Source organism: Columba livia, chromosome 1, assembly GCF_036013475.1.
Source record: "Columba livia isolate bColLiv1 breed racing homer chromosome 1, bColLiv1.pat.W.v2, whole genome shotgun sequence".
NCBI lineage: Eukaryota > Metazoa > Chordata > Aves > Columbiformes > Columbidae > Columba > Columba livia.
Window position 1 is genome coordinate 134,965,305 of NC_088602.1, and position 27,456 is coordinate 134,992,760.

The 27,456-nt window shown below is 43.6% G+C and overlaps 1 protein-coding gene, 1 long non-coding RNA gene and 2 pseudogenes across 35 annotated transcripts in view; 3 read left to right on the top strand and 1 right to left on the bottom strand.

The window, feature by feature from the left end:
* Nucleotides 1–1,376: 1,376 nt before the first annotated feature.
* Nucleotides 1,377–12,335, bottom strand: LOC135575565 (uncharacterized). The gene is made up of 3 exons (XR_010466549.1): nucleotides 7,727–12,335; nucleotides 6,650–6,757; nucleotides 1,377–1,567 (listed from the first exon to the last, which is right to left on the bottom strand). It is a non-coding gene; the product is annotated as an uncharacterized LOC135575565 (long non-coding RNA).
* A 975-nt stretch (nucleotides 12,336–13,310) lies between these two features.
* The window catches only part of C2CD5 (C2 calcium dependent domain containing 5), a 107,067-nt gene continuing 92,921 nt past the window's right edge, over nucleotides 13,311–27,456 (top strand). For 4 of the 34 annotated variants that reach the window (XM_065031769.1, XM_065031799.1, XM_065031748.1 and 1 more), the window contains exons 1-2: nucleotides 13,562–13,763; nucleotides 17,886–17,972. In XM_065031769.1, coding sequence (XP_064887841.1) covers nucleotides 13,578–13,763; nucleotides 17,886–17,972 — 273 coding nt within the window. In that variant the 5' untranslated portion in view covers nucleotides 13,562–13,577. Of the gene's footprint in view, nucleotides 13,483–13,541; nucleotides 13,764–17,885; nucleotides 17,973–27,456 lie in introns of those variants that run through there. The other 30 variants (XM_065031717.1, XM_065031689.1, XM_065031693.1 and 27 more) reach the window with 21 other exon arrangements.
* Nucleotides 19,859–21,725, top strand: LOC135578278 (uncharacterized; annotated as a pseudogene).
* Nucleotides 21,917–25,774, top strand: LOC135578279 (uncharacterized; annotated as a pseudogene).

Below are 27,456 nucleotides of genomic sequence, written 5' to 3' on the forward strand. Positions count from 1 at the left end.
CGCTTCTTTTTCAATAAATCATTGTCTCACTTTGCTTTGCGAGGTTGCATAAAGTCACTGGCTCAAGGTCAACTTTTATGGCATTCCTATAGTGTCCCCAAACCAGCTTTGCCACAGACTCAACCAGATCCTATCTTACAAGCCACTACCATACAGGGACCTGTGATGACGAAAGTAGAATAAACCACATTTGAACCTTCAGAACCCATTTAAAAAAAATCACCTTTAAAACCCCTTTGACAAATTTAAGGTCACAGCTTATTTGTAGTTCACTTTCCGCCAGCCAGAGATTTACTTTTCCTCCACCATGGAGGACAACTTTTCCACCAGGAAAAGTTCTCCTTAATCCTGTGTGCACATGAAAGCTGATGCCAGAAACCAAACCCCTGGCAGAAGGTATTTTTTCCAACAATAACATCTCCCTTGCTTACTCTTTTGTAAAGCAAACTCCTTAACTGTTTCCAGAAATCTATGTTTCTGCTCTTTTCCGGTTTATTTCAACTTTCCCTTTTATATCTTTGTGGTGGTTTTTGGCATTCTTTCCTCAGCTAGCTGTTCAAATCTGATCCTCATAATTCACTAGTTGTTTTCATTTAAAAAGTGAGTCTTCTCTTAGAAAGAAAAGCTCACAATTAAGAGGTTTTACCTGGCCAAAAGAATCTGGCAAAATCTGAATTTCATATGGGAAGGATCACAGAACAGAACACATGTAAAAGAACAAAGCACACTTTTGATGTGGCTGCTGAAAGCGTAAACAAGATCAGAAAAAGGTTAGAAAATGAAATGTAATTAGTACAGGGTTTGGTTTTTTTGAATACTGTATTGGGAAACACAATCTTAATTTTAGGAGGGGGGAAGGAAATTATAGAAAAACTGTGTGATAGAGAAGCTTAGGCTCAAAGTTCAAGAAGCAGGTGAAACAGGGGCAGAACTAGCTGTGGAGATAAATTTCTTAGTCTTTGACCCAATTTTATAGGACCCTGAAGTGAATTCCAGTTTTACATGTGCCCTGTGGATGCAAGGTGAGTGAAAGCAGTACAGACATTTAAAAAAGAAGATAAGCTGTTTCCATAGGCATACCCTATGAAAACCTTTTCCAAAAACTAATCACTACTTTTATGTCCTTTATCAGCAAAACATGGAATTCACTCCAATAAAATTTATGTCCAATGAATTTAGAATAAATTGAAGAAAAGCATTTTTAACTGAGATAAGTGTATGGAAAATAGTGCTTTGGGCAGTTTAGGTAAATTTTGTGGCTGAATAATTTTATGGCTGATAATAATACCTGCAGTTACTGCACATACCAAGCTAAGGATAATTAAGATAACGGTAATTAAATTTTATTCTTGTAGGGTATAAACTAAACTGGCAAATCCAGGAGGGAATTTTTTTTCCCAAACTTTATTTATTATTGCGCTCTGTATATTTGTAGGGAACGTTACAATATGTTCACCCACTTTTGTAAGCCTCTGATTCTTGGATATGGCTGACAATAGGAGAGTGAAACAGTGATATCATCAGGCAGCAGATAATTTTTGGTGTCCTTGCTGAAAACCCACACGGCCTGCAAACACACAAGCAGAAATTCATAGTGAGAACAATGTATTGTTTTGTTTATATACTCAAAGTTATGTTAAAACATTAATGTAGCCATCTTCATTACACTTTTAATTTTTTAGCTTGGTGCTCCTTAAGAATTAGAACCTTATTAGAACCTTATTCTACATTGAGTATTTGGAAGACATGCTGCTGCACATTGGCATGGAGATCTGAGAGAAAGAGAAAGTTGTGCCACGGAGCCTTTCTGCTCCCTTAATGAGCTCCCTAGCCCTTCACAAGCTGCTGGGGAAATCCGGGTCCTCAGAGGGCTCTGCATGATTCTCAGTGCTTTTTCTGTACACAAGCCCAGCTGCATATCAACTGGTGCTGCGTGTGTAGAACACACAGAGATTCACTTTTAGTTTCTATACCTCTATTTTTATAACTGCGCCCTGATAGAGCATTATTCTCTCTCTATAAACATGCCTGTGGGGCACAAATACAGCATGCTTGTCAAAAAGGCAAAAAGAATCCTAGGATGTATGAGGCAAGACAGTCCCAGCAAGAAGTACCTGCAAATACAGAGGTACACGGGATGCAGAAGCAGGGGGATTATAGTACAAAGCACTGTTGAGGTCTCATCTGAAATACCATGTACAATTCTGGACCCATATATTGAAAAACGAAACAGGTATGGACAAAAGATAATAACATTAGGTAAATGGAGAGCCCCATTCTCTTGTATGAGAACTCTGGATCTTGGCTAGTTCCACTGAGTACAAGAAAAGTTGTATATGTACAGGACTGCCCATCACAAAAGTTTCTGGACAGATAAATACTAAAGGGAAAAGATTCATTTAGGCTAAAAACCAATATTGGTGTGCACAAAATAGGCACGAATACTGGAGTTCTAGCTGAAAATTTCTAATCATGCATGAAGGTTCTGGAACAGCCTTCAAATATTAGTAACAGGGACAAAAAATATCTTTGATTTATTTATTTATTTATTTATTTTAACAAGCATAGTTAAATCACAGGAAACTTGATACCTCTGTCCTCTTTGATACTGAATCAAAAATATTCGGTTTCTTAATGTGGGTCATATCTTATCTCTAAGAAATACCAGATATTCCCATGAGTTTATTCTCATCAGAAAAGGAAGTGGAGAACAAGAGCCAGTTAGCCGTACTTTAAATTCAGCCTCTTACTGTTCTCAATTGTGGCCATTTGGAATTAGCAGGGTTAGGCACAGAAGCATAACCCAGTTCTACATCCAGCTCGCCCCTACTTAGTACTTTTGATTCTTCTTTGTATCTGACCACATGGTTATCAAATGTGGCTAAAACAGAATTATTATTTTTCCAGATTACTTTTTATCAGCTTCAATTTCAACTAGCTGATTTAATTCACCACAATTTAGGTACTGCCAGTTAACGAAGCCGTGAGCAATGATTGCATTTTACCAACATATCAAAGTACTTTTCAGTGACTGTCTGAAAAAAAAATGTATACAGCCATCAAAAACAGAAAATGCAACCGTGACACATATCTGGTTTATGAGCTGAAGGTTCCATTTCCTCTGGGAGCTATTCAGTATTACAGACAGATTTGAAATATAACTTCTGTAACAACGTGCTCTGATAGCAAAGCCTCAGTTTGAGACTGGAAAAGATCACAGCTGCAAAGTTTGCATCTGAAAGACCAAGCTGTTAAATTCTTTGCTGCACACAAAAAAGTGTGCATGGACACAATTTTGTATGCTTATCTAACAATTGCTGATGAGTAAAAAAAAACTTGCAAGATGTGAATTACAAAGGACAGGCAAATATCTAGAATTACAGGGGGAGTTCATCATCATTTCCGCACTTTATTAGTTCCCTTAGCTTGGCAGCACCATTTCCCAAGAGATTTTGCCTTCACTTTTTGGTTCTCACCCATGCTCTGGTCTGTCTAAGGCACCAGGCTAAGAATCCTTGGCTCAGAGGAATATCAGAATACATGATGGTCAAACAGATAAAACCTGTGCATATCAAACACTTAATAACCCATGCATTAGCATCACTACCCATGGAGAGTATGCAGTACACTTCCAGCTTAGCTTCCCCCTAGACTATTGACTCTGCTTCTACACGACAAGTAGCCTGACCACACCAACTACCAGACCCATATCAGTGGCTACAGGTTAACTGGAATAAGTGAACTGCAGTAGAACTCAAACAATTGTGATAGTTCACACCTTGTCTTATCTCAGTGACACCTAAAAATCAAAACCCAGCACTATGTGCTTGTTTTCATAATGTAAGATCTTACACTGGAAATATCACAAGAAAAACGTTTCTAATGTTATTCAAGACAGTCCATGCCTTTTTAAACTTGAAATTCAATGCTATCAAGCTGTTTCTCCACACAGGCAAACAATAACAAGGTTAAAATAATATTAAGTCTGTCTTAATTTCAAAACAATCCTCCAAAATGAAGTGAAGGCTGATGAAGTGATTAATCTGTTCGTTTAAAGCACTGAAATTTACAGAGTGCCTTGAGATAATCCCCAGCATAAATGGAAAATCACTGGAAAGGAAGGCCAGGGACAAAACATGATACTAAAGGTAACAGCAGTTAACTCTTCGGATTCAGAATCGTGTGACCATTAGGTCTTCAAAAATTCAAGGCCTTTTCTTCACACAGATGCAGCTACACTTTGCAATGAATTTTGGAATTAGCTGAACTTCACTAAAATTATATAAAAAATTGTCTTTGCAACCTGATTATATCAATTTTGCTTGCTTTTGCTCAGTGGAGGCTTCAGGAGACACAGCAATAAAAAGCAGGAAAAGCAGTAGATTTTCATATTATTTAAAGTCATTTGCAAGACATCTCTAGATTGTGAGTGTAAAATTAAGACACAAGGCTAGTGAATGTGTCTAAAAATGAGGATGTGGAATATTATTCCTCCTTGCCTCTTTCACACTGCTAAAATTGGCCTAGGCAGGTCTGTACTTAGTCCTTATATTTAGTAATGGCAAGATAGCAGAGATCTTTCTTCATCCTAAGGCTAAACTGCAGGATACAGCTATTATAGGATGGCAATCACATACTTGCACACATGAAAACTCTTCTGGACTACTGTAGAGAGGATTTTTTTGTTACTCCTTAAAAATACAGCAGTATGTCTCCTTATTGTGTATTACAACATTTATTTATCTTAACAGAATTTTCCTAGCTGCTAGAAATTTTGATGTTAGCTACCAGCCTACTTATCTTAACATCCAGCTTCAATGGCATATTCTCATCGGGGCACTGAACATACCAACACAATTAAACCAGGTCTAACTGCCCTCACCAGCCTGTTCCCACTTTCTCCTTCCCCATGCCTTTTACCTCCCTCCCCAGCTTTTAGCGGCCAGTGTCCAAGATGAGCACTAATCCACCACAGCTGTATAGCTTTTGTGAAAATAGGTAAGTGGTGAGAAAATTCTCACCTGAGGCTACTGCAGCTTCTGCTCTTTGGTGGGAAGCTGAGTGTCGGCTCAGGCCATTGCTTCTTAGCCCTTGCCTGAGAGCTTGGTTGGGTTGACCCCATCCAGCCTTGTAGATCATGGCCTCACCTGCCTGCCTTGTCTTGACTCTCCACCTGACTTGTTACTATAGACTTGATGGCTAGTTGCTGAACTCTGCTATCAACACTGGACCCACTCAGCTCTTCTTGTTTGGTTGCTGTGGGACTGCACCCTGGTGGGTGATATTGCCCCTGCCTGATGTCACCCTTATCTCCTAGCTTGCTTGCTTACTTAAAGTCTGTATTTAATTTTGATGCATTGGAAGATGCTCGGTCATTTTGCAGAATTATAACATATAATTAAGCAATGTATTTAGTATGTATTTTTCACCTTGTGCTGTTCATAATCATCTTTGCTAATAAAATCAAAGCAGCACCTCCCTCAGCTGCTGTCAAGACAGTCCAAGGTGACAACTGTAATTCTTCCATACATAAAAGCAAAGAAAGAGCAAAACAAGCCTGATGAATGAGAATTTTTGTACTTTGAAAGCAGTTTGAAGACACTGTCCTTGTATTTCCAAAGCTCAATATATTGCTGTTAACAGGGTCAAATGCAGCACTGAACACAACTCTGTCAGGAATGAATTAAGATAGTACTCAGTGAACAAGTACAGATGACAGGATCCTACTTGAGTGATCCAGGTTCTACTCTTATTATAACAGTTTTTACTTTAGAAATAAAGTGGCAAATAGTGAATATAAACAGTTTGTTTCAATGACTAGTAATCAAGAGAGTGAACTGGATTATTTCAAGTTGGATAATAAATAAGGGGTCAGTACTGAGACCATCCATCTCCTCTCCTTTCCACCATACATAATTCAGTTCTACACATCCAGGACTATATATAAATCAGGATTTTTTTTTAAGTGTGCTTTATGGTGCTTCAGTTATCCTGCAGGTCTTGAAATTTTCTGCTCTGTGAATGGGTGCTTCCTTCTGACTACAGGTTGGACTCAGGAATGTGTTCAGGAATCATGATAGGACTAAAAAAAATATTTGCTTTGTTAGAAGTATTAATCTTGATTCCTTCAATAACCCACCAGCCATGGATAAGAAGACTCTTTTCTAACTTGGAACTTCTGTATGGCTTCTTATACAGACTAAGATTTTATTGCTAAGACCACATAGAGCTGCTCCGTAGCACAGAGCCCCAAATCCTGTAGCACAAGCACCATTTTCTCTTGCCACACAGCAAAAGTCACAATGTACATTCTCTGCAGAAAACACAAAATTAACTCGGGACTTGCCCACCCCTCTGTCCTGAGAGGTCTGCATGAGAAGGGGACAGTTTCTCCTGTTTGTCCACCTTTTCCCCACCACTGTGTGGCTGGAGGGAAAGTTTCTTTCTAGCTTGTGAAGTGCTTCATCTCATATCCATCACAGTTCCCCCTATTTTATTCACATGATGTGTCATGACCACTTTGCTAAGGTGAGCTTGATTACTACTTTCTGCAGCAGTGGAACATACTTTTCACAAGAAATTGAATGGTGATGGAAAGCAAATTATAAGGACGTTACTTTTGGTTTATAGTTTAAGCTTCTAACCTTACCAGCCTGAGCTGGGAATCCAGCTTTTCTGCTTCCACATACTAAGGGAGGAGACAGAATTCAGTTCAGGAGCCTCTCTGTCTCCTCTGGCTCAGCATGAAAGTTAAACTCTGAAAAAAAAACAACATGAACCCCTCTGCGTCAGATGTTTTGACAGCAAAGGAGTATCACAGTCCAGACATTTTTATAAGAAGCTGAACATAAGGCATTATATGCTGCTGAAACAAAACTCCGCCAGTTTGCTTCATTAATGTATTTTTGTTGTTTATACATGAAAACTTGAATAACATCATAATGTCTATTCCAAATGGAGCACAAGAAGCAAAAGCATCACACGGGTATTAAGAACTGCATTCACTCCACACTTTAGAATACAAAGATTTATTGTTTTCATTGTAATCCAATTTAATCTCTCTAATGCACCAGCAAATAACTTGCATATTTTATGAAGGATCTTGAAGACTATTCTATAGATAGCTTATACAGAGTTACTATACTTAAAATAGTCTCCTCTGAGACATGGACTGACTTGCTGAGCAGTATGTATGTCGTCTCGGTGCCTGTGCCATTGCTGTTGACAAGACAGACTACAAGGACTGTAGCTTAAATAAGCATTAACCTACTTCAAAATTTCAGAACCATCATCTTTGATCCTGACAGCAATTTCAATACATAAATATACACATTCATTTATATTTCCATGTTTTTGGATGGGACCTGAATAAATGATCTATTTGTTACATTTATACAGGAATGGAAAGAGAAAATACCAACAATGCTAAGCAGAATTAAAAAAAACCAGCAAATATTAATATAACCATTTTAGTAACTGTGGAAGTCTAATACATATCACAATCACAGTGAAAGATTTCATTTCTTTGTCTCAATCCTTAAAAGGAAGAAGGGCAGAAATGTTGAAAATATCACTGAAGTACTAATTATCTTCTAATTATATAAACACTGGTGCTGACGATTACTTTAATTAAATTATTAACTAGGTGTCGACTAATTAACTAGAGCTTTGTAAGTGTGAAGCACTCTGAATCTCTATTATTATTATACTGCTTGTAACTAAATACCTTTGCTAGAGCATGTATACACAGGATTCTGCTGCAATCTCTGTGAACTGATACCCCAATTATGCCATTGCCACTCATTGCTCAAAAAACGCACGAAGTCATATGCAATGTTACTTCCCTCATGGAACTGTAAGAAAGATAAATGATATCTAATTACTAGCTGAGAATATGACATCAGATCCAGCTGTCTGATTCCCTCAGCAGGTAATTGCATACATTCCCATGTTAGTGAATATTTATTTTATCCAATTTCTTTTAAGTCTATATGGAAATTGAGACCTGCATACAGCAATAATAGCATGAAATGGAATACTTTGATGTGTCTCTGTTCTTACGACCCATTTGATATGGACCAATTCGCAAACTCCTGAAGTCAACAGAAGATTGATTTGAGTGTTGGAAAGAAGTCACGTTCAAAAGAATATGAAGTGATGAGATCTCATTTCCAAAGGAAATACTTCCATTTGAGATCCAGGAAACAAGTGTACATAAACAACCCAGAAATATAATTTTAGTCCTAACACATATTTGGGGTTATTTTTACACTCTTAATGTAAGCCTTGTGAATAATTCTTGGCTTCTGTTTTTCCTCAAAGAACAACCAGGTTTTATTCAATTCACTAGATCTGCATGGGAATATCTTAGAATACCACTGGCAGTAAAGAGTTTTCATTGGATAAGCTTTTTTCCATACAAATTATAGACTATTAGCGCATTTATATGGATCTGACTATCTGTTGTATCAGTAGTACAGTATTTAAATACCCTGATAATATTTAACTTCAAAAATTAATTCCAAGATACTGTGTCCTTTTAAAGTCCAAACAAGTTCTGTATTCAACTCCTGTAAAAAATAAAAGAACAGACTGTATAATCATCTATCACCAATGTCAGCTTGACTTAGTTCTGTTAGCTGGGGAACAACTTTGAACAGATTCAGGACAGAAGGAAACCACCAGTGTATACCATTACTCATTTAATTTCATCAGGAAAATCACTTATTACAATCAATTGATTTTTACCTAACAGTTACAGCATCAAGATTAAAAAGCATTATTGAGAGAATCAGGTTTAGGCAAAGTAGGATAAAGCCAGCAAAATGAGCCCCTAAGATTCTCCACCAGTAACTGAGAATCAAAGTGAAACTTTTGGCTATAGTACTAGGTAGCCAACATCTCCCAACTGCCTTCGTGGTCTCTTTATGCCACTGTCCCCAGGTTCACTCTCCACCCATACTATGGGCATGACCAGGGAGAGAGCCATCCCAGCAGCTAGGGGACAATTGTGGAGGACTGGAGCCTGCCCAGAGTCACCTTCCTCTGCATGGTGCTCATCTTTCCAAGGCCATGGGCCTCTTCTTTTTTGTTCTCACTCACAGGTCAGGACAAAAGGCAGTCTCAGTGATGGAACTACAGATTCTAAGTGCTCCAAATGACTTACGATTACAGGGAATTAAAAAATGCCTATATTTGATAATTTGCTCAATAACCCACATTTCCATTAGTCATGTCTACATATTTCCAGTTTTAATTTGTCCTGCTCAGACTTTCATCCTTTCCTTACCATGCTTGCTATATTAGAGACCCTTATGGTGGCAGGAATTTGTTCCCATAGACAGTAATAGACATTAATACTGCTCTTTATCTCCCGTTTAAACAGGCTAACTACAGTGAGCTCCTCTAGTGTAAATCAGAAATCTCAATAATGAACCCTTATTACCCACAGGAGTTTGTAATAAAACCCATCTCTTCATTTCAGTGAGAGTTTCACCTTACTGATTTTATTGAGACAGGATTTCACTCCATATCTTTTAATCTAACAAGAGGGATTAGGGGTTGCAATGCCATATCAAATACATACAGGCAATAACAAATAGTAGTGATCAGGATTTTGCCCATCTAAACCCTCACTAGGAGCACACAGCATAGCACATATAGTCAGAGTGGTTGTTTTCTGAGATGTAGGCGTCTTTTACTACCCTGTTTCCCTGAAAATAACACCTACCCCAAAAAGAAGCCCTAGCATGATTTTTCAGGATTTTTGAAGGTGCTCAAAATATAATCTCTACTCCAAAAATAAGCCCTAGTTACAGTTCATTTAAAAAATTAATTGAAATAGTGTCCAGGCAGCTATATGTGAATATCTTTTGGAGCAAAAATTGTGTAAGACCCTGTCTTATTTTCAGGGGAACAGGGTAAGGAGATATAGGTATAGACATATACATATATATATATTTTACTCTGGACAGAGGACGTCTCTGAGCATTAATAAAAGTTTTTTGAGATTGGTGTCCTCTAGATTTCAGCCAGGTTGCTTTGAAATGTGTAGTTTTACAATGAAATACTGGGATTTTTCCAGAAGCAAAAAACTGGCATTGCAGAGTTTTCTTTGTTGGTAACAGCTGACAAAGACTCTTGTTTCAAAGACTACTTATGACAGTAACTGCAGTAGAAATTGAGCCAGTATCTTCTGTGAATGCTAAGAAGCACAGGCTGATAAAAAGTATCTTTGGTGTGTTTCAAAAAACTAAAAAAAAACAAAAAACCATTTTCATTCATTTTTGTTCAAATCAACTCAATGCAATATAAACAAAAAAGCACTTTTCCCCATGGTTAAGACACAGCCCACCACATGATTCTATGATCTTAGGACATGTTGCAACCTCAGGAAAGCCTGGGCTACCATCTGCTAATCTGTACCTTGAAGAAAGCTAGTAAAGTAATGGAACTGAAACCTCCCCTGAAGTCAGGAGTCAGTAGACGGAAATTATGGGGAAAACATTTTCTTTGGAGTATCAATTTCTAAACCAAGGGTTCAACACACACGTCTATCACAAAGGAAATATCTTTTTTTTATTTTTTTTTTTTAAATCTAAGCATACACGGAGCTAGCAGTCAAGCAGAAAACAAAACAAAAAACAAAATCCTATCATACTTAAAACAACTGGAAAAGGATACGTGGATCTTTACATTCAGATGGTAAAATCTCCCAGCTTCCCCACACAAAACTCCCTTATTTTGATGACACTCGTTCCATACAATATTATCTTTAATATTTCCATTAGCAATATTCTTGGTTTGTATAGTTGGGTTACAATGCCATTTAATATATGACAATACCTGCTCAAATATGATGTTGCTTTTCTTTAAGCATATCACACTTGTTGTCTTGCTGAAACACTTCTATTGTCACAACCTGCTAAAAGGTCACTTTTAAGCAGAAGGGGAAAAACTCAGCAAGAAAAAAAGCAGATACTAAAGTGCCAAGTCAGATGTCACATCTTTATTTTTTTCCTTATGATGAAAATACACCACTTTTCTGTGGACTTCTGCCATGCATATTACTGAGAAGGTACATACTACAGCTTTAGTTTCAAGTATATTCATTATATTGAGCAGCATTTGCCTAAACCTGAGGGAAATCTAATGCTACTTTAGATGCCTCAAATAGTCTATATATTCTAGGGCTTTGACTAAACTTTCAGCTGAGTGCCTTCTATGTGTCCCTTTCCATAAGTTCCTGCTGGCCCTAGAGAACTGGAATACTATTGGCATGAAATGTGTTATGTAACACACTAATTTATTGAAAGACAGGTCTCGTTCTGCTACTGTAGAAAATTCTCAGCCCGAATGTTGCCAGAGAGGCCAAAAGACCTGACCATGGGGCCTACTAGAAAGTTAATATTAGATGAATAATAAATGAGATGTCTAGCATCAATTCACTTTTTAATTGTAGAACAAAGCCTATCTGGGAATTGAGAAGTCAACCATGAACAGTTGATTGACTGTCTAGTGATTACTGCCAAAATTTGTGGACGTGCTTCAACTAAACTTTGCTCGTTATAATATGATTTGAATACAAACCCACACCTCCTCATCAAAGGCTACCTGCCTCCAGGAGAAGACCCCCTACTCACTGGGCACACGTATTAAGAATACGGTTGTATAATTTATATGCAAACGTTGTAACCAATTAGCCCTACGGGACTACCCTGAGGGCGTGTATATACTGCTAGGATTTTGCATAAATGATTAAGACTTTTTACTGCTGGTATGCTAGTCTGATCCAGTTCAGTCTTATCCAGATGACATATTCAGTTCAAATGCTCTGTAACTACTCGATTATGTGAGCCAAAACAACATTTAAGCAGGTGAGATCAGGAAATTCGATTCAAAAAGCATGTTTCTGGTCTAAACTAAAACCCTGATGTTAGCAGCATGTTTTCCAGTTTTGATTGCCTTCCTGGGTCTTTGCTCTTTACAGCTATCCTGCCTTGGGAGCAGCCTTATTCCAGTATTTCACTCAAATAAGGATGGATGAGCAAGAAACATACATCTAATAGCCTGTTTATAATTCATTTGAATATGAACACTAGCAAGAATATGAATTGCTTGGAAGGTAACTTCAAAACAAGCTAAAGAGAGGGAATGCTATATTAGTGAAATGAAACATCCAGCTCAGGGGTGTCAAACTCATTTTCACCCGGGGCCACATCAGCCTGGCAGTTGCCCTCAAACAGGGCTGAATCTAATTTTAGGACTGTAATGCCTTTGAAGGCAACTGCCAGGCTGATGTGGCCCCGGGTGAAAATGAGTTTGACACCCCTGAGCTAGCTGGAGGACAAATAGCCAAATATCTATACGTTAATTTGCTATGCCACACACTACTGTATTTCATTCATGTAGTCTGTGTTTTAAGTATCACATTCTGGCCCATACCATTATTTAGTCTTGTACGATTAGAAAGAAGGAAAAATAATCCAACCAGATCTACTATTTGGCTCAACATCTGCGCACTGCTTAATCAAAACACAAGGGGTTTTCTATATTCTTGTTCAAGACCATACCAGCGGTCCAACCCGTGACCCACAGATTCTCACACAACCTTGTTTCATACTCCCACCCATAGGCACACACTTGATGTAACTCCTAACCAGCCCAGCTTTGGTTTCCCCCAAGCTTCCACAGCACTATTTCCTAAACAAAGAGCTTTTCCATCAAAAAGTCAAAACCTGGCTACAAGAACCATATCAAATCCTACTTCTGATAACTAAATTCCATTTAATCTATTAATAATCCCTCAAATACTTAAAGTATTTCTACTTGATTAAGAAAAACAACCAAACAAACGAAAAAAACACCCAAATCTAAACCCGTGAGGTTTAAGTAGTTTAAAGGACTCGCCCACTGAGCACCCAAGCCTGACACTGCATCAACTCCTTCCTCCGGGGAGCCTGGAGGCACAGCAAGTCCGAGCCACCGGAGCCGCTGGCAGGGCTCTCCCAGCGGGCCGGGCCTGGCCAGCTGCCCCAGAACAGACACTCCGCAGCGGCCAGGGACGCTGAGCAGTCCAGCCCAACGACACCCAGCTCTGTTCCCCGCAGACACAAGGCTGGATGGCGGCAGAGATGCGGTCGCGGTGCCGGCCCGGCTGGGAGGGGGCTGGAGACGGCCCCGCGCCGCTTCCCCACGCATCGATGACTCGGCGCTCAGGCACCTCGACATCTCCTGGAAGCGCTGCCGCAGCGCCAGCGCGGAAAGCATCGAGGAGTCGGCGCTCGACTTACAGCGCACTTTCCGTGCCCGCGGCGCCATCTTGGCGTAGGGGCGGGGCGATCCTGGCAAGGGGAAAGCTGCGCGGCCGGGCGCCCCGGGGCCTTGCCGCCCGCGGGACAGGGCGGAGGCCGGAGCGGAAGCCGGAGCGAAGGCCTGCCCGCTCCCATCCCCGCTTCGTCAGCCGCGTGCGGCGGTGACCCGGTAAGTAACGCATGCGCCCAACTGCCGTTCCCACCCCGCTGCGTTGCGGCGCCGGGCACGGGCAGGCAGCTGCGGACCGTTGCTCGCCGCGGCGCATGCGCGCTCGCTGCCCCGCCACGCCCCTCCGCCGTGCCGCTCCATGGGACACGCGCTGTTGTTTTTTTCCTGCAGCCGGGGGGCAGCCGGGTAAGATGCCGGGGAAGCTGAAGGTCAAGATTGTGGCAGGGCGCCATTTGCCGGTGATGGACCGCGCCAGTGACCTGACCGACGCCTTTGTGGAGGTTTGTGGGAAGGGAGGAGGAAGAGGAGGGCGAGGGTGGCCCTGCCGGCTCACGCGTGGGGCCCACGCACCTGCCGGTCCCCGCCGCGGCGCCCCCCGGTGGGCGGGGCTGTGGGGGGCGCAGCTCCCGCGGGCGCGCAGGTCGCCCCCTGCTGGCCGGCGGCGCTGCGGTGGCAGGTGTCGCCGCCGAGGCTGCTCGGGGCGCTGCCGGCCCGGGTCCCCGCGGCAGCCCCGACCTGTCCGCCTCCGGGCTCGGCCTGAGCGCTGCCCTGTTGGCTGGAGGATGGGCCGGCCCCGGCCAGAGGGGGCTGCGGAAGTGGCAGGGAGCGCCTTGAGCCCCTGTCCGCGGGGCTGTGTCTAAAGCGGCTTCTGGTTTACACCTCCGTGTGATTTTTAGCTGACAACCGTGTAGAATTTGAATGGCATTTTAGAAATATTCTATGGGGTTGTTTTTTTTTTTCAGCCTTTCTTGGCTGAAGGTTGTTGATGAATGGTTCTTGGTGATACGGCAGCCGAATGGAATCCATTTCAGGGTTCCGTTTGACGTGTTGTGAGTGGGATAGAGAAGCAGTAAAAGTACATTTAAGTCATTTGTATCTCTGAAGTGCAGAATTGTACAGGCTTTTATTTTAAGGCAAATATTCATATTTCTACTTGAAGTATTTGAAATAATAAAATACTTTCGCAGGGGATTTTTCTTGGACAAAAATATTGTTTACATGTTTAAATCAGTTTATTGCACCGGAAGTATGTAACCCCAACCTTCTTTACAGTCGTATAGTTAACAGGCAATATACAGGGTGTTTCCCAGGAAGACGTATTAAAAAAAAGTCAACATGATCCTTCTGTTTTATGATTCATTATTTCTAGTATGAATAAACTAGGAAATTTCAGTAATGTGCTGTAGATTCAGAAATCATACTCTCGGAAAAAGCAAAGAGCTGTTTAAAAATGGAATGCTATGTGAATAAATGCTTACACCACAAATGGTAATTGAGGTTGGTGCAATACTGGAATTAAGGTAGGACGACAGAGTGTCTTTCTAAGACTGTATAAATTGAAAAGTCTGGTGATATCAATATCAAAATAGATTTGGGGTAAATTTGATTTACGTTAGACACTAAGCATTGTCTAGTGGGACAGTAAATTGGCAACAAAATGAAAACATATTTCTCATGTGCTTTTCAGTGAAGCTGAAATAGGACACAGTTCTGTTTTATTCATGAGTGATAATCATTTAACATAACATTTTAATGTTTGGTTTCACGTGTTTCATCAGTCAGTTTTTAATTTACAAACGTTTCTATTGTAATTTTAAATTTGAGTAATAGGCAGCCTACAGCAATGTGATGTGTGCTACTAGGAGACACAGAAAACTAAAACAGGAAATATAGTTCTCTGAGTTTCGTTTGGCCTGTTGTTATGCTGCCTTGACGAGAAACAGCTCTCCTCTACTGGTGGTCGCTTGTTCTCAGCCCTGCTCCATCTGTGCCAGCCCTACTGTCTGAATAGCTATGTAGCAAAATAGATTTGGAAATACATCTGGTTAAACACTACCTTAGCTAAAAAGGAAAAGAAAGTTTTTCAGAAAGATCAATTGGCTTAGCTGGGTTAATGTGCAGTTTCATGAATGTCTTGGCACAAATAAGGTTAAAGAAATACGTAGATGGGGCATTGGTGTTAGAATTGTTACTTAGACTGTGGGAACTACCCTTTCCACATGCGGAGTAGGCAAATCAGCAGCAGGTGAGATTTATGTTAAAATAAGATTCAAACAATTGTATTATTTTTCAGTGTAAGGTTGTTGAAAACCTTTACAAAACATTTTCACTTAAATAAAAATGAAAGGCGGAAGTAATGTTAAGGGACTAGTTGATTACAAGCCTTTAATTTCCTTTTTAAATTTTCTAATATAAATCTAAAATTAGAAAAGAAAATGAGTAATACTTTAGGAGTAGTTACATTTATACAGTCCTAAAATTACATTTGGCCCTTTGCAGGCAACCACGAGGCTGATGTTGCCCCTGGTGAAAATGAGTTTGACATCCTTGCTTTAGAGCTTCCACTTGACTCAGATTATGCATAACTTGGGTTTTGCCAGCATGTGCAATCTGATGCAAATCAGCACAGTTTCTTCTGTAATGGTGTTTCTACATTTCTACAGTGGACAGCAGTGTAGTGCTTGATTATCTCTACTAGCTTTAATCAACTAGCTTGACTACTGGAGAAGTTCAGTTATAGCTGCCTGAGGCTCCAAGAGAACTAATTTACTCCCTAGATAACATATAAAAATAGATTGGGTGGAGCTCTGCACTGCTGCTTCTTGGCAGCTTCTGGCATTTAATGTTGAAACAATTGTCAGTATCACCTTGTTATACTGCTTTGTGTGGTGAATACACATTCTAAGAGGCAGTGCTGTTAGTTTTCAGTGTGCACATAGACCGCATCCACCTTCTGATAGTGAGGTGATTTTTTTTACAGTAAGGTTGCTTAGTCCGGTGTTTTCATACCACTCTGGCTTTTATCTTTAAAGCTTACTTTGAAGTTATTTCTTTTCAAAAAGAATTCAAAGAAATTCTGAATTAAAAAAAAAAAAGAATTCAAAGAAATTTTGAAATTGAAAATTTTCAAAAAGAATTGTTTATTGAATCAAATAGCTGGCCCCACTGTTCTTTAATTTGTTTCTTTGGTCATGAATGTTGTATAGAGTTCTGCTGACTGAGGCATGTACCTTTATATATACAGGACTCAGTGTCAACTCATAGTCCAGTTCCACAGTGCTTTAGGCTTTTTACATTAACTGAGTTGAGTGTACTTAAGCGAGTGCATAATTTCTTTAAAGCTGGAGTATGCACCTATGCAAAATAATCGCTCTGTTACTGAAACGTATAAAGCATTTGTTCAATGCTTTCTGGAGCAAAAGTGCTTCAAAAATTGCTATATAGTTTCAAAAGCAAAGTCTAAATTTAGTCTCCAAAATCCATTTAGACTTTTAAAAATAAAATTACTTCAAAATCAACAACTGTCTTTGCTTGCTGCATTTCCTTTATATCAGCACATTCATTATTTTCTTAAGAGTCTTGAATAAATTAAAAAACATAAGTCTGGGTATTTAGTAAGTATCTGATACTTGGTATGAGTTCAAGTACTAAGTATTTTTAGAGGCAACATTCAGAGAAATACAAGTGTTTGTAAATGGTTTGGAATGAAAGCTGCAGTGAAATAAAGGCTCTTGCATTGTGCAGCATAGTTTCTTGATGTTTGTGGCATCACAGAAATTCAGTTTCACTTTTTTTAAAAAACGAACAAACAAACAAAAACACGCCAAAAAAGGGGTGTCCTGAAATAGACTCCTGTGGAGATCAAATGGAGATTCCTGAAATAGGCTATTATGTGGTTGAAGGTTCATTAATCAGTAGAAATGTGGAGAATATTTAATCTTCAGTAACTGGAGGTTACAGGGATATCTAGACGTGTGTATATAGATATGTAGTCCCTCCAGCTTTTTTGCCTATAAGCTTTCTGGAGTTTTCTATATTTTAAGAAAGGAGTAGAAACTGATAGGTGCTTCCCCTTGATGCTCTGAATTTACTAATATCTGTCCAGCATATTAAGATTGCAGTTGATGGAGATGGTTTCATTTATTTTCTGGTGTGTATCTGGGGAGATTTCTTAAATTTAACAAATAAATTTACCAATGTTATAATTTTATTTCTGTGTTTCTTTTATAAATTGTCATTAAGCTTATTTGGAAACCCTAGGGAGAACAGTAATAAGACATAAACTATCAGTATTTAGACAGAATATTTTTGCTTACGGTATTTCTAAACAGAAGGCAAAAAGAGTATACCAAGTAACTTTGAATAGCCAATATAAGTGATTTTTTTTAACCTCTCAAGTGATTGAGGAGGAAAAGAAACAATTTTAATAGTGGGAGAGATCTAATAGAAGTGTTGATACATTGAAAGTTACTGATATGTGTATATTCATTAAAAAGTCACTCTCACTGAAAAGTTGTTGATATTATTGAAATATGTACTTGAAATTATTTGCAGGTATAGATTTAATGATTTTCTAAATTTATTTATATTTATTATTAATAATTGAATGCTTATACTTTTAGGTAAAATTTGGAAATACAACATTTAAGACAGATGTGTATCCCAAATCACTTAATCCTCAGTGGAATTCCGAGTGGTTCAAATTTGAAGTAAGTACTAAGAGTTTGCCTGTATTCATATAGACACTCTGATTTAGATGCCCTTAATTAAATAATTTCATTTCAGGCAGAAAATGAGTTCTGCAGAGAGAAGAGTATTTTTGTTTATATACACATGAAGCTTTTTCAGCAAACCTATCTACAGTTAGACCTCGTTTGCTAAAGGTGTCTCATTCGCTTTTTAGGACTGCTTGTAAAGTTAAATTCTTGCCAGAGTAGATCCAATTCAAATATTACTCTTGGTAATACTAAAAAAGATGAGAGAGGTGAAAGTGAGGGGAAAATAGCATTACGGATCAGGCTTTCAGATATCACTGTGGGTATGCTTGTATTTTTTTAAAGCGATAATTTTCAGTAAGGGAAGTTATTTGATATTTGAAATGTGACTTTGAGTTGCAAAAATAATGCACTTGACAAAAAAGAAAATGGGGAATTCCTGTTGGAAAATTACAGAAGAAAGAGCACGGACAACAATTAGCGGACACTTGCTTTTGCCGTTTCCTTATGTAATAATGAGGGCACTCAGCATTTTCCTGTAATTGCTTGTTGCTTTCCAGTATCTGATTCATTGATGTCCTTTGACATTATGCCCTGAACAAGTGTTTAAATATTCTTTCTTGTTACTGCATTTTTTATTACTTTTTTTTTTTTTTTAAATTATGTAATGGTATCTAGAATAGACTAATTATTAAAACATTTGCATATACTTTACTGGTTCCTTTATAATGTTTTAAGATAATATCACAGTATAAACATGGTTGTAAACATACGAGCATATAGTGAGTGATGTAATAGCTGATGATGTTAGAAATATTTTAGAGCAAATATAAAATAGTAATGTTAGGTAGATTATTAATCAGCATGGAATGCTTGAGTCAGTCCATGTTGATTAAGAAAGTCATACTGTCGTGCTGAAATCAGTTTTGTTTTGTTTTTTTTTTAATCTTTCAGTTCCTGGAGTAGTTTTTTTGAGGGAGGGGAAAGAGTTGATCTTTGTGGAGGGTTAATTCTGTTCATAGAGAAAGAGGTTTATTAACAATAACAGAAATCTCAAAATTTTATCTTTTTGCATGGAAAAATAGATTTGGGAACGAAAAGAGCCAAACAGCAACACTGTGGGGAAAAAAAAAAAATCCACATTTTAAAGAGTGAGAAAACACTATTTGCTTAAAACATCATAATTATGTGTGTGTATGTGTAGTTCAATCTTTCTGCAAGACTGCATGTTACAGTTCTGCAAACGCTTAGATGAGTCATCCGGTTGCAGTTAGCATACCTGTTTCTTGATTTGTGATGTTCAACACAAAAAGTTGTGGAATGTCTGTCTATGTGTATGCTAAAAAATTGTTGCTGTATCTGCAGGCGGCTTATTGTGTTTACTTAGGAAAGCGCATGTCTGAAACTACTGAAGTTTTAAGCGGGTTGTATAAAGTCTTGTAAGCCACTGACCAGTTTGGATGGGTGAGAGCACTGATAATCCTAAAATACATTAGCAACAAGAGGAGGACTAAGGAGAATCTCCATTCCCTGATGGATGCAGAGGGAAACATAGTGAAAGAGGATGAGGGAAAGGCTGAGGTACTAAATGCCTTCTTTGCCTCAGTTTTTAATAGTTTTTAGCAGTTGTGCTTGAGGTACCTACCCAGCCCCCTGAGCGAGAAGACAGGCATGGGGAGCAGAATGAAGCCCAAATGATTCAAGGGGAAATGGTTAGTGACCTGCTACACCACTTGGACACCCACAAGTCTGGGGGGCCAGATGGGATACACCCAAGGGTGCTGAGGGAGTTGATGGAGGTGATCACTGAGCCACTTTCCATTATCTACCAGCAATCTTGGCTAACTGGGAAGGTCCCAGTTGACTGGAAGTTGGCTAACATGATGCCCATCTACAGGAAGGGCCAGACGGATGATCTGGGGAACTGCAGACCTGTCAATCTAACCTTGGTGCTGGGCAAGGTCACGGAACAAATGATCTTGAATAACATCACACAGCACTTTCAAGAGAACCATATGATCAGGCCCAGTCAACCTGGGTTTATGAAAGGTAGATGCTGTTTGACCAGCCTGACTTCCTTCTATGACAAGGTGACCCAACTAGTAGATGAACCTCAGTAAGGCCTTTGACACCATATCCCACAGCATTCTCCTGGAGAAGCTGTCAGCTCGTGGCCTGGGTGGGTGTACTCTGCAATGGATAAAGAACTGGCTGGATGGCCAGGCCCAAAGAGTTGTGGTGAACGGAACGAAATCCAGTTGGTGGCCGGTCACAGGTGGTATTCCCCAGAGCTCAGTGTTGGGACCCATTCTGTTTAATCTCTTCATCAGTGATCTGGATGAGGGGATTGAGTGCACCCTTAGTCAGTTTGCAGATGACACCAAATTGGCTGGGAGTGTTGATCTGCTGGAGGGTAGGAAGGCCATACAGAGGGATCTGGACTGGCTGTATCATTGGGCTGAGGCCAACTGTATGTGGTTTAACAAGACCAAGTGCCGGGTCCTGCGCTTGAGTCGTAACAACAGGGAAGAGTGGCTGGAAAGGTGCCTGGTAGAAAGGGATCTGTGGGTGCTGATTGACAGCCAGCTGAACATGAGGCAGCAGTGTATCGAGACGCCTTGTATCGAGAATAGTGTGGCCAGCAGGACTAGCGAAGCGACTGTCCCCCTGTACTCAGTGCTGGTGAGGCCCCACCTTGAATCCTGTGTTCTGTTTTGGGCCCCTCGCTACAGGAAAGACCTTGAGGTGCTGGAGAGAGTTCAGAGAAGGGCAACGAAACTGGTGAGGGGTCTGGAGCACAAGTCTGACGAGGAGCGGCTGAGGGAACTGGGGCTGTTTAGCCTGGAGAAAAGGAGGCTGAGGGGAGACCTCATTGCTGTCTACAACTCCCTGAAAGGAGGTTGTAGCACGGAGGGTGTTGGTCTCTTCTCCCAAGGAGCAAGCGATAGGACAAGAGAAAATGGACTCAGGTTGTGCCAGGGGAGGTTTAGATTGGATATTAGGAAAAAATTCTAGACGGAAAGGGTTCTCAGGCACTGGGAAGGGCTGCCCAGGGAGGTGGTGGCATCACCATCCCTGGAGGTGTTTAAAAGGCACTTAGATGAGGTGCTTAGGGACATGGTTTAGTGCCTGAGCTAGGTTATGGTCGCACTCAATGACCCTGAGGGTCTCTTCCAACCAAAACAATTCTATGATTCTGTGATTCCATGACCTCTCTTGGTGGCCTCCCACAGGCTCCTTGTGTCGGGCTGGCGCAACAGCCCAAAGGACACCAGGCCCTCTGCTCCCGTCTCCCCCGGGGCACGGAGCACAAGAGGTGGCGTGTGGCCACGCTCTGGGGGCAGGGCCAAGGGATCCCTAGGGAAAAAAGAGTCCACACAACACTTGGCAGACAGCAATTCCTTTATGGAGCGCCAGGAGACCGTGTGCAGGCGGCTGGGCCTCCCGTTCCCACCAGCGGGATCTCTGGATGCTTTGCTCCCTCTCAGCCACTGGTGAGCGCGGGGGGCTGCGGCTCTTGCAGGGTGTGAGGTCACTGGGGGGGTCCCTGAGGAGCCCCAACCCTCCTGGAACGTTCTTGCCACCGTCTCGTCAAGACCATCCCAGGCATGGGATGAGAAGGGGCTGGAGCCCAGGGCTCATGAGACGAGGTGGCGGGCAGTCCCTGTGCCCAAGGGGTGGCCTTTCTCTTGGGCAAGAAGCATGACAGGCAGGAGCGAGCCCCAGGAGAGGGGCCATCAGACCCAAACACCCTCCTCCTTCTCCCACATTCAGGCATCTTGCAGGACACAGGCCCCCACCTGCCACCTCTGACGTCACAATCGCCACCATTGTGACATCATGCCTGTCACCAGCCACGTCACTGCCCATTGTTCCGGCCCTATAAAAGCGGGGGCCCCTGCAGCTGGCCCACAGTGCGAGGCCCTCGGATACCAAGCATGCTTGGAATGAAGAGGATGCTGAGCAACCAGGTGGGTGGCTGCCCACGCTGGCGGAGGACATGGGAGAGATGGGTTGTGCGACTGGGACCTCCCAGGAGCCTGGGGAAGGCAAAGGAGCAGAGGAGGGAGAGGAACTTTCCCCCTCGTGCCGTGAGAGCCGTTGCCCACGCTCTCATGAATGCCATCATGCAGCGAGCAGCTGTGGGCAGGCAGGGGAACTGCATGGGGCCGCGGCGCTTGCATCTGCTGAGGCCCCGGTGTGACATCCCCGCAAAGGACAAGGTGGAGCCAATGGAGGTGGATCCACCAGACTATGGCGTGGGGCCACTGTCTGTTCAGGCACCACAGGACAGTGAGGAGCCCATGGAGGTGGATCCACCTCAATAACCATCATCCGTGGCGATGGCTCCACCTGCCACGGGGATCATCTGGCATTTCCCCAGCCATCAGGCTCCCGTGCGTGACGTGGTGGCAAACAGCGTCACGGGAGGTCCCGGTCAGCTCCCCACTCCCATCCTCCACACCTTCATAATCAGACAATAAACGACAAGAAAAAAATCTTTTACTCTTTTGTCCAAGCTTACTTGACACCTTGGTGAGTGCATCTGCGCTCCTGTGACACCTCCTGGTCCCTGTCTTTGACTAGGAGGCCCTTTCCATTCCCATGCCCACCTTCCTGCTTTGCTGCTGCCTTACATTCTGGGTGGCTTTTTAAGGCTGCAACATCAATAATTGGATAATAGTTTTTTAAAGGGAGTAAAATGATCCTAGAAATAGCATGGAACCCTAGGTATTTTTGGATTCCAAACTATCAATGTTACCTCAGGGCCAGTAGCTATCACTGTACCCTGGAGGTCTAACCAGGTAGTGAGATGGTCCCACTCATGCCTTTGCAGGGAGGTGTACTTGTGTTGCTAAGACAGGAGGTCATGCCCGCATGATCAGGGTGCTGGACTCCCATGGAGTTTCAGAGCTCTCTGGTTCCTGACAGACACCAGGGCACCATCCTGGAACTTTCTCTGGCACCTTAGGCTTTCTTCATGAAGCTTTTTGCTGCCCGACTGGATAGAGGCCACTTGAAAGACAGCAAATCTACATTTTCCTAGTGCTGGAGTGGTTCATGCCACCTCTACTGGTCACGACTTTCTAGAACACCATTTTGGTCAATGCCTGACTGAATACCGAGCCTCAGAGTTTGACCACTGTGTGAGGTGCTGGAGAGAGTTCAGAGAAGGGCAACAAAGCTGGTGAGGGGTGTGGAGCACAAGTGTGATGAGCAATGGCTGAGGGATAAAGGAGTCCAGGAAGGCTGGTCTCTCTTCAAGAAGGTCATCTTAGAGGCACAGGAGCAGGCTGTCCCCGTGTGCCGGAAGGCGGGCCAGCGGGGAAGAAGGCTGGCCTGGCTGAGTAGGGAGCTGCGCCTGGAACGTCAGAATAAAAAGAGAATGTATAAGCTTTGGAAGGAGGGGCAGGCTACTCAAGAGGAACACAAGAATCCTGTGAGGTTATGGATGGAGGAAATTAGGAGGGCCAAAGACCAAGCAGAGCTGCGCCTGGCCACCGCTGTGGAAGGCAGCAACAGATGCTTCTAGAAATAGGTTAGCAAGAAGAGGAGGACTAAGGAGAACCTCCATCCCCTGATGAATGTGGGGGGAAACGTAGTGACAGAAGTTGAGGAACAGGCTGAGCTACTTAATGCCTCCTTTGCCTCAGCCTTTCGTAGTCAGAAGAGTAGTGTTGCAGGTACCCAGCCCCCTGAGCCAGAAGACAGGCGTGGCGAGCAGAATGAAGCCCCACTTGGACACCCGCTAGTCTGTGGGACCAGACGGGATACACCCAAGAGTGCTGAGGGAGCTGGCGGAAGGGATCACTTGGCCACTTCCCATTGTCTCTCAGCAATCCTGGCTATCTGGGGAGGTCCTGGTTGACTGGAAGTTGGCCAACTTCACGCCCATATCCAAGAAGGGCTGGAAGGAGGATCCAGGGAACTACAGACGTGTCAGTCTAACCTCGGTGCTGGGGAGGGTCGTGGAAAGATCATCCTGAGTGACATCACACGGCACGTACGAGAAAACCGAGCGACCAGGCCCAGTCAACATGGCTTTATGAAAGCAGGTCCTGTTTGACCCACCTGATCTCCCTCTCTGACAAGGTGAGCCACCTAGTAGGTGAGGCAAAAGCTGTGGATCTTGTGTACTTAAGACTTCAGTAAGGCCTTTGACACCGTACCCCACAGCATTCTCCTGGAGAAGCTGGCAGCTCATGGCCTGGGTGGGTGTACTCTGCAATGGATAAAGAACTGGCTGGATGGCCAGGCCCAAAGAGTTGTGGTGACCGGAAACAAACCCGGTTGGTGGCCCGTCACAGGTGGTATTCCCCAGAGCTCACTGTTGGGCCCCGTTCTGTTTAATCTCTTTATCAATGACCTGGACGAGGGGATTGAGTGCACCCTTAGTCAATTTGCAGATGACACCAAATTGGCTGGGAGTGTTGATCTGCTGGAGGGTAGGAAGGCCATACAGAGGGATCTGGACTGGCTGTATCATTGGGCTGAGGCCAACTGTATGTGGTTTAACAAGACCAAGTGCCGGGTCCTGCGCTTGAGTCGTAACAACAGGGAAGAGTGGCTGGAAAGGTGCCTGGTAGAAAGGGATCTGTGGGTGCTGATTGACAGCCAGCTGAACATGAGGCAGCAGTGTATCGAGACGCCTTGTATCGAGAATAGTGTGGCCAGCAGGACTAGCGAAGCGACTGTCCCCCTGTACTCAGTGCTGGTGAGGCCCCACCTTGAATCCTGTGTTCTGTTTTGGGCCCCTCGCTACAGGAAAGACCTTGAGGTGCTGGAGAGAGTTCAGAGAAGGGCAACGAAACTGGTGAGGGGTCTGGAGCACAAGTCTGACGAGGAGCGGCTGAGGGAACTGGGGCTGTTTAGCCTGGAGAAAAGGAGGCTGAGGGGAGACCTCATTGCTGTCTACAACTCCCTGAAAGGAGGTTGTAGCACGGAGGGTGTTGGTCTCTTCTCCCAAGGAGCAAGCGATAGGACAAGAGAAAATGGACTCAGGTTGTGCCAGGGGAGGTTTAGATTGGATATTAGGAAAAAATTCTAGACGGAAAGGGTTCTCAGGCACTGGGAAGGGCTGCCCAGGGAGGTGGTGGCATCACCATCCCTGGAGGTGTTTAAAAGGCACTTAGATGAGGTGCTTAGGGACATGGTTTAGTGCCTGAGCTAGGTTATGGTCGCACTCAATGACCCTGAGGGTCTCTTCCAACCAAAACAATTCTATGATTCTGTGATTCCATGACCTCTCTTGGTGGCCTCCCACAGGCTCCTTGTGTCTTGGCTGGCGCAACAGCCCAAAGGACACCAGGCCCTCTGCTCCCGTCTCCCCCGGGGCACGGAGCACAAGAGGTGGCGTGTGGCCACGCTCTGGGGGCAGGGCCAAGGGATCCCTAGGGAAAAAAGAGTCCACACAACACTTGGCAGACAGCAATTCCTTTATGGAGCGCCAGGAGACCGTGTGCAGGCGGCTGGGCCTCCCGTTCCCACCAGCGGGATCTCTGGATGCTTTGCTCCCTCTCAGCCACTGGTGAGCGCGGGGCGCTGCGGCTCTTGCAGGGTGTGAGGTCACTGGGGGGGTCCCTGAGGAACCCCAACCCTCCTGGAACGTTCTTGCCACCGTCTCGTCAAGACCATCCCAGGCATGGGATGAGAAGGGGCTGGAGCCCAGGGCTCATGAGACGAGGTGGCGGGCAGTCCCTGTGCCCAAGGGGTGTCCTTTCTCTTGGGCAAGAAGCATGACAGGCAGGAGCGAGCCCCAGGAGAGGGGCCATCAGACCCAAACACCCTCCTCCTTCTCCCACATTCAGGCATCTTTCAGGACACAGGCCCCCACCTGCCACCTCTGACGTCACAATCGCCACCATTGTGACATCATGCCTGTCACCAGCCACGTCACTGCCCATTGTTCCGGCCCTATAAAAGCGGGGGCCCCTGCAGCTGGCCCACAGTGCGAGGCCCTCGGATACCAAGCATGCTTGGAATGAAGAGGATGCTGAGCAACCAGGTGGGTGGCTGCCCACGCTGGCGGAGGACATGGGAGAGATGGGTTGTGCGACTGGGACCTCCCAGGAGCCTGGGGAAGGCAAAGGAGCAGAGGAGGGAGAGGAACTTTCCCCCTCGTGCCGTGAGAGCCGTTGCCCACGCTCTCACGAATGCCATCATGCAGCGAGCAGCTGTGGGCAGGCAGGGGAACTGCATGGGGCCGCGGCGCTTGCATCTGCTGAGGCCCCGGTGTGACATCCCCGCAAAGGACAAGGTGGAGCCAATGGAGGTGGATCCACCAGACTACGGCGTGGGGCCACTGTCTGTTCAGGCACCACAGGACAGTGAGGAGCCCATGGAGGTGGATCCACCTCAATAACCATCATCCGTGGCGATGGCTCCACCTGCCACGGGGATCATCTGGCATTTCCCCAGCCATCAGGCTCCCGTGCGTGACGTGGTGGCAAACAGCGTCACGGGAGGTCCCGGTCAGCTCCCCACTCCCATCCTCCACACCTTCATAATCAGACAATAAACGACAAGAAAAAAATCTTTTACTCTTTTGTCCAAGCTTACTTGACACCTTGGTGAGTGCATCTGCGCTCCTGTGACACCTCCTGGTCCCTGTCTTTGACTAGGAGGCCCTTTCCATTCCCATGCCCACCTTCCTGCTTTGCTGCTGCCTTACATTCTGGGTGGCTTTTTAAGGCTGCAACATCAATAATTGGATAATAGTTTTTTAAAGGGAGTAAAATGATCCTAGAAATAGCATGGAACCCTAGGTATTTTTGGATTCCAAACTATCAATGTTACCTCAGGGCCAATAGCTATCACTGTACCCTGGAGGTCTAACCAGGTAGTGAGATGGTCCCACTCATGCCTTTGCAGGGAGGTGTACTTGTGTTGCTAAGACAGGAGGTCATGCCCGCATGATCAGGGTGCTGGACTCCCATGGAGTTTCAGAGCTCTCTGGTTCCTGACAGACACCAGGGCACCATCCTGGAACTTTCTCTGGCACCTTAGGCTTTCTTCATGAAGCTTTTTGCTGCCCGACTGGATAGAGGCCACTTGAAAGACAGCAAATCTACATTTTCCTAGTGCTGGAGTGGTTCATGCCACCTCTACTGGTCACGACTTTCTAGAACACCATTTTGGTCAATGCCTGACTGAATACCGAGCCTCAGAGTTTGACCACTGTGTGAGGTGCTGGAGAGAGTTCAGAGAAGGGCAACAAAGCTGGTGAGGGGTGTGGAGCACAAGTGTGATGAGCAATGGCTGAGGGATAAAGGAGTCCAGGAAGGCTGGTCTCTCTTCAAGAAGGTCATCTTAGAGGCACAGGAGCAGGCTGTCCCCGTGTGCCGGAAGGCGGGCCAGCGGGGAAGAAGGCTGGCCTGGCTGAGTAGGGAGCTGCGCCTGGAACGTCAGAATAAAAAGAGAATGTATAAGCTTTGGAAGGAGGGGCAGGCTACTCAAGAGGAACACAAGAATCCTGTGA